We start from the raw sequence: 11840 nt of genomic DNA, 5'->3' as shown, positions 1-11840 counted from the left end.
AAAATAGACATAATGATTGATGGGAAATAAACTAATAAACAATTATTTGTTATAATCAAAGTTTATAAATTTTAAAACTGTTTCAAGCCAATTCCTGAAAAAAGTGAACTAATCTATATTGTTGATTAATTACAGATGATTGTTGGAAATTTATCAAGTATATTATAAGCCATACTTGAATACCTTTACATATTCATATTGATATTGATATTTCATTTTTTTAAGATCTTGTTAATCCATTGATCATTTATCTTTCAGATATAATTTACAGAATCACTTTATGTAATGTAGATCAAAAGTAATTGGCAATAAATAAATCTATCATCCTTATAAATATCAAACATCTAATATACACATTTGTGTGTTCAATTATGAGGTCAAATACTTGTGTATTAAGAATTACTCAATTAGATGCATATTGGAGTGGTCTGTACAATTATGTAAGACTGAGGTTGATAGGTAATGTGGTCTATTTGATTGGCAGTTTAGGAGGTGGGACATTGTAATTAAAGGTCCACCTTGTCTCTGATAGTTTAGTGATAATGACAGTTGTCAATCATACTAGTGGAATCAATACCCATTTACCTAATCAAAATGTTTTTAAAAAAGCCTGCACATCAACACACCTTAATTACATACATTCTTGAATGAACTGCTCAAATAATATACCCAGTTTTTTTCAGTTTATTTGTGTATTATGTGCACATACATATGAACCATAGGGAACTATATTTTAGTGTGAATACATTTAGTAGCAGAAGCTAACCTGTCCTGTTGTTAGGGAGGGTGGTGCCTAAGTAAAGATTTAGAACAAGTTCTAATCTTTACAAAAAATCATATATCTCCTAGCTAGAGCCCCTTTAAATAAAGAGCATAACCCATTCCCCCTTCCCCTTTTTTTCTTTTCTTTTGGGTTATGATTAATGTTACTTAAGCAGTATATATTTGCAAATATAACACAAAATAGTGATTATTTTATCATGAAGTCTTGATCTTAAAGTACAATTAAAACTATAAAATTTGTGACTAACAAAATTTGATGCCTTATTCTTATTTCAACAAATAATGAACTCAAACAAAATAAAAAGACAAAAACATGACAAATATGATTTTTGTACTGAATACTGCAATTAATGTCACAACCAAAATAACTTCACACATATGTATCATTAATCTACATGTATATATTAATAATTATATATTAAGTAATAATAAATTCTGAACACAGAAATCCTCTGGCAAAATATTTGTACCACTGCAACTGCATACAAATTACCAAAAATTAATAGATCACACAAAAAAATCAAAAGAAACAATTTGGTAGACAGCACACAAGTTTTTATCCTTATTATTACTTGAGAAATTTATGCTTTTTTTTAACATTGTGGCGGGATAGGTCATTGTAAAAAGTAAAATTTTGAAATCATTATTCAATGAATATTAGATGAATATTTCTTGAAATTAAAATAATAAATCTACCCTTTGTTAAGGTTGTTTACAATCACAATTATAAATGCATGTAAAAATTCTGAACTTACAGTGTCACCAATCAGAATACATGTACATTTATTTTCAACTCACTAAAGGTTAGTAAATTGCAGTTGTTTCCCTTTAACCAACTTGATTGTATTTGTTTCTTACGATGCCAAGCGGAAGGTTTTTGTTTGATAACTTAGAAATTATGAAATTGAAAAAAAAATGGAAACAATTGTATTAATTATTTAATAAGAATCAAACTGTTTTAAAATATATATATGGAGGAACAGCCAGCGAATGACTGTACTAAGTTGGTACAGTACCACATAGAAATTCCCTAAAGAAAAGAATGTAATTCATTGGTATGTAGTATCCCTTATCAAAAAGTAAATAGAACTGAGGGCAGGGGACCCTTTAATATTAACTTGAACCTGTATATATATATACATATTGAGTTCTTTTCTTAATTTGATTTTTTGTGATAAGTCACAAACTGTAAAGTTTAAATGGCAATAAAATACTGAATTGAAAAAAAGTAATGAGACAAGAACAATAACTGCACCAAATATTTGAGATACAAAAATGAAACAGCTGCCTCATTGTCAAAAATTATTTTGATTTGATGTGTCTTTCATAAATGAAAAAATACAAAATTCTTATCTATTAGTAAAGGAATTTTAACATCTTTATATAGTTTTGTAACGATTTTAGTCTTTTTCTTTATTTACTTCTGCCTCTTTATGATATTCTAAGAAACATTTCCTTCTACCGATACACAGAGGTACATCACAAACAGAACATTTATAATAACTGTATACATAATACCCAGATTTTGTTCTGATTTTGTTTCTATAGCACAAGGAACAGACTTTATAATTATTCTTTCCGGGCATCCTTATAGGTTTGTGATTTCCAACAGCAAGAGAATTAAGTGAAGCTGGACTTGCCAGCGCTCGCCTATTTAAATTAAGGTCCTGAATGATTTTCCGGACATTTGATGACATGCTCATAGGTCTCTTTTTCACTACGGCTGACTGAAGCTGTGCTGACCACTGTTTTGAATAATCATTATTTACAGTTTGTTGGTAAGCTGCACTGTATGGGATGGTACCAGGGTATTGCCTTGATTGGTTCTCTGAAGGCTTCTCCTGAACTGGTTTGCTGCTGACATCTGTTTTTACCATACCAGACTCTGATACCATAGGCCTTCCTTATAATTATAAGTTAGAATAAGAATTAATTTGTGAAAAATTGTGTAATTAAAGAAGAAAATAGTCAGCATGAAGAAAAACTTCAATTTGAACTGAACAGTCTGAGAACTCTAAATTCATGATTTTGATTATCAAATAAAACTTTACTCTGTTCAGATACAGATTGGGGCATGCATATTAAACTTTCCTTAAATTTTAAAAATACATTAGTTTGTACTAATTGAAATTTTTCACAAAATTAGCAATGGATATTTACGATTCAAAATAAACCCAAAGACTTCAGAGTTGTCTCCCATTAGCTTGATTAAAATAGATAAGAAAGTTGAACTTGTTTTACTCTAAAATTATTTCAATCTAGGAATCTATGATGAGTAAGGTAAGATAAGAACCATGATGACTTGTTTTCTTGGTTGAATCATATGAAAACAAAACCAGAGGAAGTAAAAATATGTTTTGCAATTTATCAGATTTTTTGGGACCTGATTGCCATTTGCATCACATGTATATCATAAAACATAAAACATTTGTCGATCATCTAAAACATACTGTTAATTTCTTCTAACTGAAAGGCCCCTTTGACATGTAGATCCAATGGTTCTTCTATACTTTCTGTCTTAATCATCGACAAATCTATTTCACTGACATCCAGAACCAACCTGTAAATAAAAATTAAAATGCATTTGGATATTTGTTCAACAATAACCCACATTTTCCCTTTCATATCACACATTGTCACATATGGATTCAATAACTAGTATTTCCTAAATCGGATAATAATAACTATAATCTTGAATTCTTTCTTTGCATAATGGATTATCTGTACAAATATGTGGGTCTTTTTTTATAAACCAGGTTGTTGGTTTTCTCATTTGAATTCTGTCCATTTTGTGATGCTGAGGCCTATTAAAGGTTTGCTCATTGTTGAAGGCAGTACAGAGACCTATTAGTGTTTACATCCTCTTCCTTTGGTCTCATTGGCAAACATACCACTGGCATATCAGTGTATTCCAAACTCTGTCTGACCAATAAAAAGTCAGACAAAAGATCATTCGGTCAGACAGAAAGAATTTTTTTAGATTTTTTGTTGAATATAAAGTAGAAAAGTTCAAATTCTCTTTCCGTTAGACAAACCCTAAAACATTTTGGCACAGACCTGCATATCTCCAAATTTTTATATCAATAACACAAGGCTTTAACAAAAGACATTGGTAGATGTAAAGTACCATAAAACAAACCATGTGTTTGCTAAAAGGTAAGTAAACCACCTTCATAATATGCAAACTACATGTATATCAAAACCGTTTTTATGTATATATGGAAGAAAGTTTTGGTGTTCAATAATATATGTAAAACTACATTTTATCTATTTGCAGTTCAGTTTACAACTTTCAAAATGTTCAGCATAGAATTTTTTTTTTTACAAATTCTTTGATTTTTAACCTTTCCTAAGCATTATTATTTTTTAAAAACACATCACATGTTTTGATTCAGTAACTGTATTTCAATTCAGATATAATTTTTGGGCTATAATATTCATTATGACTGCATAAAAATCATGTCATTTGTTGTTTAAAACTTAACTGTAAAAAATAATCTAGATTTCAAGCAAACAAAACAAAATCTTAAACAAATATCAAAATTTAAGAAAAAAATCCATATTGCATTACGCAGACTTTGTATTTTTTAAAAAGTTTAATCAAAATTGCTTTTAAAATGTTTAAATTTCTCAAGTTGCAATATGCCATATCCCTGATTAACCCATTGAGAACAGACTTTGAAGGCCTCAATGTGACTTTGAGATAAAGAACAGCAATAAAAACACTGATTTTGTGCATTTTGTGAGATGTTTTTTGCTGTTCATGTCATTGATATATACCCCATATCCATTGCTTTTTATGAGTTTTATGCTGTTCATGTACTGATTTCGTGTTATGAATGCATACCCCATATCATTTGTTTTTCTATTTTTTTTATTTTTGCATACCTATTGTCATCTGAATCATCTTGTTCTATACATATGGGAAGATCAGGAAAATCACTAACTCTGGTTCCTTGATGATTGGTACTAGCTTTAGAACTAGTTGATGAACTAATACTATTACTGGACGAACTTCTAATATTTTGTTGTGATGTAAAATGCTGCACCATGGCTTTATCACTCCATAAGGTTGAAGGAATAACTGGCATGGCAAATCCAAATGGAGCTGGGTAACTTCCCAAGGAAACATTTGGTAGGTTGTTTTGGTTGAGACTTTCCTCCGACAACGATCGACAATATTGATCATGTGATCTTGCCCACGTCACCATTTGATTATTAGCTGTAGGAGTTGTTTCTGTTGAATTTGGTCTACTCTGATCACTATGTCGTCTCTTTGAACTAACATTAGATCCTGCTTGGTGTTCATTTGAATATGATCTTGTCTGATCACTGTTTCTACGATGAGAAGACACTTGTGATTGGTTAGAAGTAACGGGCTGTGAATTGAGACGAGAGTCATCAGACAAATCAATAATGCCATGTGCATGATGTGAGGAAGAATTGTCTCTGCTGTCCGAGAAATCTGACACAGTTGATGAATTTGTTTTTGTCCGCAAAGAACTTGATGTTTGTTGATCACTTAAATTCAATCTATGTTTTTGGACAGCAGACGGCGAAGATGAAAAAGAGACAGATGATGCTGTTTTACCTTGCAATGAATGTTCAGAGTGTTGAGACAAAGCAGTTTCCATTTTTGATGACCTTTGACCTGAATACTGATCATCTCTGATGTCATCTTGAGATGTATCCATGGAAACAGATTTAATGAAACTTGTTGATCTAATATGATTTACACTCACTAATTCATGAAAACTAAATTTTTCTTGTTGTCTGTTAGTTTCTGACTTTATTGTTTTGGCAAAATCATAACAACACTTTAAAACATCTCCTGCATGTAACAGTCTAGCAATTTTCTCAATGGCCTCAACATTCTCTTCAGATAATATCATGTGACCCTGGTATAAGAATTCAAGAAACATATAAACTGCCTTTTGTGGAATGTCGCTAGGCAATGTGACCTCTAAAACGGTGCCTGTTGCTACATTGTCATGTGACTGTAAGATAGAACATGATGCTACAAGAACCAATCTGTGAGCCTGCAAAGTTTTCAAAATTTAATCATAAATTATGAACAAACAAAAAAATGAAAATATGCTAAAAGAGTTGTCTCATTGGTACTCATACCACATCTTATGTCTTATAAACATAATAAAGTTAAGTATCATGAGACATAATTTGTTTAAATTTTCATATTGGTGTTTGGTTTTTAATAACTTATTAAATCAACCATTTTTAACCAAAAAGGATTTAAAAAAAAACAAACACACAAATAGAAGGTGCCAATTTAAAGATAGTGAAAAAGATGAAAATCAAAGTTTCAATTTGTTAAAAAATGTACCAAATGGTACTCTGGAGTGTCTTTAATATGTAACAAGAGTGCACACACTGAAATGTCTTGCCTTCTTTACTAACTATTAGTTTTATGTTGATAGTTCTTAACATAAATCTTTACTGCAAGTATAACATGAACTCAACATGATCCAAGAACATGAGGTGAAGCGGTCAGATGATACCTGCCAGACAAACATATACACCTTACAATCTTTCCATACAACAAATATAGTTGACCAAACAGACATTTTGCTTTTTATTTCCTGATACCTTAATAACAGTATTTCCTGTAACAATATCTGCATCACACATTAAACGATTTCTCCAGAGCTGTGTAAACTGGCTCATCAATGTACTGGAGTGTACATGATCTGTGTACACCTTCTGATATGTGATCATCTTGGATCTAAATATAAACAAGGAAAAAACAAAATTATTTTTAACTTATCAATTTTAAAAGCAAACCAAAACTGTTGCCTTGTGAACATTTACATTTAAAAATTGCCATTATAATTAATATGCATGCTACATGTATTACATGTAGTACAAAAATGTATACACTAGTCATTTTTGGGGACCTTTAAAGCTTGCTGTTTGGTGTGAGAAAATGCTCCGCATTGAAGACCATTCTAATTGACCTGTAATGGTTTACTTTTACAAATTGTGAGCTTGATGGAGAGTTATCTCATTGGCACTTATATATATATATCACATATTCTTATATCTTTTGAATAATGTAAAATCATACATCAGAGTTCTTACTTTTTTGAAGGAGAGTCTAGGGACACTTGAATTGATTGTTGGCCATAGTCAGCATGGTCAGTGTGTCCAACAGTTAAAAGAAGATATTTTATTTCAATATATTTTTTTAATTAAATCTCCATGACCGAATAAAGCAATGAAATGACATTGAATTCAAATATACTATTCAACTTTTGCTATAAAATGATATGTGTATTGAATTTAGTTTGTACAAAATATTTCAATCTTGATGTATCTTTGGACTAACCAGTTTTGAAAATAGTGAGTCCAGAAAATGGACTCTCCTAAATGACAACCTTGATACATGTATCATAATATATAATACAGTTATTGTATTTAATTCAATTAAGAACTTTTTTAAGGTATTAGATGTGTATATATATATATACACCTTTTTCAGTTATTATTTTGAAGAATATTATAGATAGAGATAATCTGTAAACAGCAATAATCTTCAGCAAAGTAAGATATGCATGTACATGTCTGCTGTTGGGATCGGTACAACATTAGCTGCATAAAACATCATCATATAGATATCACCTTCTAACAGAAATGCTGAAAATCGCTTCACAAGAATATTGGATGAAGCAAAATGAACAATATTACATGTACATTGTACAGTGAAGGAGCAAAATAATGAATTGAATATCTAAATGAATTAATTTATATTGGAACAATTTTTTAGATGCTTCTTCAACTTAATACTGGATAGTTTGTACTATTATTTGTCTGTTTGTCTTTTTCTTTTTTAGCCATGGCTTTGTCAGTTTATTTTCGATCTATGAGTTTGATTGTCCCTTTGGCATCTTTCGCCCTTCTTGTACAAGACTTTGCCATTGTATAATAATGTATGTACTAAGATCCCTCCATGAATGGAGCACCCCTTGATTGCTGCGAGGGTACAGTGGAATCTGTGTACACTCCAAATCAGGATTATTTCTTATAAAAGAATATTCGTCCCCAATTACGGTAGAAAAATCAATAAAAAAAAAAAATCGGGGAAAATTTCCCGAAATTTTTCATTCTACTACTGAACTCAAAATCGTTAACTTTTTTTTCAGATCTACTTCCTGTTCCGGTTCTCCCCGCATTTGCACAGATATCTGTCTTGTTTGCATGAGACTTTGAAATTTTTTTATATTTATCAGTCTAGTAAAATAGAAGATTGGATCTCAATACAAATTCAATTTTAATAATTGTTTGATATGAAAAAAACGTTACCTGATGGAAGCGTTTCTTTTGTTTACATCGAATATGACGTCATAACTTAAAGAACGTCACAGCTAATTCCCTAACAACAGAACCAAAATCGGGAACGTTGCGTACGGTATTTCGGTTTCTTTTATCAACATGATTGAAGTAAAAAAAATTGTACATACAGACTTCGTCCCCATTCACAGGTTATGCCTGCCTCATATTACCTACTACATGTACATGATGTAATTATATATATAAGATGTACTTGTGAAAAGATTAAGAATAGACATGTATACTTGTGAAATGAAAATACTAATCAAAGAAACATTAGTTATCAAGGTCTGAATTAGAATACGAAGAGCTGAAATAGCTCTGCGCTGTTCGACGAGGTTGGTAAAGGGTTTATATTTTCGTGCAACATGTTTTGCCATTTATATTTCATGTGCAGCAAAATTGTTTATGTTCTGTTTAAACTGACCAGTCATTATTGTGTGTTAAAGCCTTATGGTAGCTGTTATAAAGCCAGTTTTTGAGATGGTCATACAAGGTATTAATATCAAGATGTTCATTTCCCTGGTACCACCAGTACGGGTAGTGAACTGGTACAGGGATACTCAGATAGTTTAGATCATTGGCTAACTGCCATCTCGAACAAACCGAATTTGTTAATCAGAAATCGTATATATATTCATTTTGCTCATGTACAAAATAGTATGATGATGCGTTTGCTTACTTTTCGACTAAAATGTTTACATATTGTATTCTTTCTTTTGTTTACAACTCAAACCGGAAGACTTTGAAGTAAACCACAAATCGGATTCGCTAACCATGAAAAAAAATCCGTGTTGGCGTCATTAAAAAAAGACCATCATACTGAAAACATTTGAACATATTGGGTTCAGATTTGATATTTCTTATCACAATATGAAGTGAATTTGATAATGTCCCGCCACTTAATTGAATCAAGGATTTGTTTAGTGACAGCAAGATTTGTATACAGTCTTGGATATTGAATCAATTTTCTACAATGTTGCAACTACAACTTGCCATGATTTTTAGCACCACTGAACATATCAAAGCACATCTCACAATCACACATAAACTAAACTTACAGATACTTAAAATTTAGATCGCTAATTGTCACATCTCACAAATAATACCCAAGTTTTTATAAGATACCAGTTAATTTTAGTAATTTAAAAAACCTCTATAAATGCATCTTTTTTCATTCCTTTATTTTTTTATTACATATTTCATTTTATCCATTCCATTTCGATTTTTTTTATTGAAAAAAATGATTTTGTAAGGTCTAAAATAATAAGATATAGTTACTTTTCAAATTCTTATTAAATTTTGTTCTAAAAAAACGACATCCCGACCCCCCGTTAAACATTTATTCAAATTATTCTACTACCATTCGAGGAAAATATACTTTTAAAAAAGTAGGCATTCCAGGAAAACAATTTGAACAAATGACAAGTAAAAAATATATATGTTATGACATTTTCTTCTAAATATATGCAAACAAGGAGAAATATGAATAATTTGGTAATTTACACACTTATGGCCCGTTTGCTGAGAGTGAATCACTCCTTGCACATATAAATTAAAGATAATTTAATGTAATTACTTTAAATCACCTTTAAAAAAAGTCCTTACGTAATACTTAGATAATTGAAGTTACCTTGCAATAGGAATTGATTAATATGTGATGCTAGTAACAATAACTATGAGGTTACTAATCAAGTTTGTGTAACTCAATTTCCTCTGCTATCATAACATATATAATTGTATACCTTTCTTACTTGTTTACATACTCATATTGAGAATGAGACTCGCGTCACTTTACAAACAACAATAAAATATATATATATAGTGTTAATTATTACATTTTAATTCATAATCTCAGTATTGAAAATTTAAAATATAAAGAAAGAAAACTCAAAAGATATACTGAAGGAAGCATTGACATGGAGACCCCATACAAGAACCACGTGTTCCAGTTTGGAGACGATCGTAACTACGACCAATCAGAGACTGCCACGCCAGACTTTCTCAAGTTTCTGTCACCATCTCTACTGTTGTTATCTGAAAACAAATCAAATGGCATGTCACCGGTAACAGGGATATCCGTCTTCAACAGGAAACCAGCTTATCCCCTTGCCCAACCTGGAAACAACATCAACAGCAAACAGACTCGCAGACGACTACTAACTGGTGAACAGCAACTGAAACCTCTGTACAATAATAAAGACAATTATTTACAAAACTTGCAACAAAACCCAATGTTTGAAGACTTGTCCAAATTGTTAGCAGAAGAATGCCTACATATGCAGGTACCAACAAACTTAATGAACGTCAAATGGGATACCAAGAACAGTGCTGTTGGTCGAGGTTCAAATATCCACACTGCTCATCTTAATCTTCAGAAGAGATTCCTGCAATTCAGATCTCAACAGAACTGCCAAGTTGTAACAAAAGCTCGAGACATTGAATGCAGATATTCCAAAGAGGTGAGCACAATGGAAGTAGCCAGATACATAGAAGTCAGCTCCACACAAGGTCGGACTCATTTCATTCATGACAGATTTGACAACTGCCGGTATCAGCTGATAGAAGACACCAATCGTAATCTAGACGAACTCTTGTTACTAGAAACTACACCAAAACAAATCCAACAAACTGCAAAAAGAGCTATAAACTTGAATGTTTCAGATGAATCAGCATCTACCACCAGTTTCTCAGCAAATGATACGAGTTCACAGATTCAGGACATAGACGTTCTCAGTTTGGCCATGGAAGCTGCCGATGTTCTCCCTGAAAGTGCAGACTTTTATCAGCAGTTTGGTGCAACTACTTCAGTACACATTTCAAATGTATTGGAATCATTCGATTTACCTCGACAAGATTACATGCAAGACAAGCAGGCATCACCACCAAATACTGACCAGAGAGCTAATTCGCCAAGAGGACTATCACTAAAGCGCAAATTTGAAGAAGAAAGTCACCTCACAACTGATCAACAACAAAAGAAACCAAAAACTGATAAAAGTTTGTCAAGGCCTCGCCAGATTAAACCAGAAGCTACACAGATACTGACAGAATGGTATGACGCTCATGTGACGTATCCATACCCTAACGATGACGAAGTAGAAGCACTAGCAAAAATTTCAAACCTCTCTGCCAAACAGGTGAAGAAATGGATGGCAAACAAAAGAGTTCGTTGCTTTAATACACTTTCCATTACTGGAAACACACATCCGATCAAACATAAGCTTACCGGAAAGAGAAAAGACACAGATAATGGTAACACGAACAGTCAACTTGGCAGCAAATCCAGAGAAGCATTGAACGCATGGTACAAACAACACATCGCCAATCCATACCCGTCAGAGGAAGAAAAGGAAATGCTAGCCATTACAGCTGGAATTACGGTACCTCAGGTCAAGTCGTGGTTTGCCAACAAGAGGAGCAGAGCAAATAATAGAAAGCGTCAAGTACCGAACTATTTCCTCGAAAAATTTCCGGAATATGCACCACATGTACAGTTAGTGCAAGCACAAAGAGATCAGTCAAGAAAAAGGTTTTGTCCGCAGCCAACCAGTTTCACAGAATTTGCAATGTATAGTGAGCAGAACTATTATTTCTAAGCTTGTGTTTTTGTTATCAATATAGTGCTAGTGTATGTATTTGCAAGATGTTTATTTGTGTATATTACTATCGGCCTTAAATAATAATAAAATTATAGTGCTTATTTGAAATTT

The 11840-nt window shown here is 31.9% G+C and overlaps 2 protein-coding genes across 2 annotated transcripts; one reads left to right on the top strand and one right to left on the bottom strand.

The window, feature by feature from the left end:
- Positions 1-834: 834 nt before the first annotated feature.
- On the bottom strand, positions 835-8875 carry LOC134683061 (zinc finger and BTB domain-containing protein 18.3-like). The gene is made up of 5 exons (XM_063542102.1): positions 8810-8875; positions 6388-6523; positions 4672-5822; positions 3234-3343; positions 835-2686 (listed from the first exon to the last, which is right to left on the bottom strand). The coding sequence occupies exons 2-5, from the start codon at positions 6514-6516 to the stop codon at positions 2184-2186; spliced, it is 1893 nt and encodes a 630-aa protein (XP_063398172.1). The 5' UTR covers positions 6517-6523; positions 8810-8875; the 3' UTR covers positions 835-2183.
- A 1171-nt stretch (positions 8876-10046) lies between these two features.
- LOC134684716 (uncharacterized) lies at positions 10047-11726 on the top strand. The gene has a single exon (XM_063544022.1). The coding sequence runs from the start codon at positions 10047-10049 to the stop codon at positions 11724-11726; it is 1680 nt and encodes a 559-aa protein (XP_063400092.1).
- Positions 11727-11840: the final 114 nt, after the last annotated feature.

This window comes from Mytilus trossulus, chromosome 9 (genome assembly GCF_036588685.1).
Source record: "Mytilus trossulus isolate FHL-02 chromosome 9, PNRI_Mtr1.1.1.hap1, whole genome shotgun sequence".
NCBI classification, from domain to species: domain Eukaryota; kingdom Metazoa; phylum Mollusca; class Bivalvia; order Mytilida; family Mytilidae; genus Mytilus; species Mytilus trossulus.
This window is presented reverse-complemented; position numbering and strand designations above follow the sequence as displayed.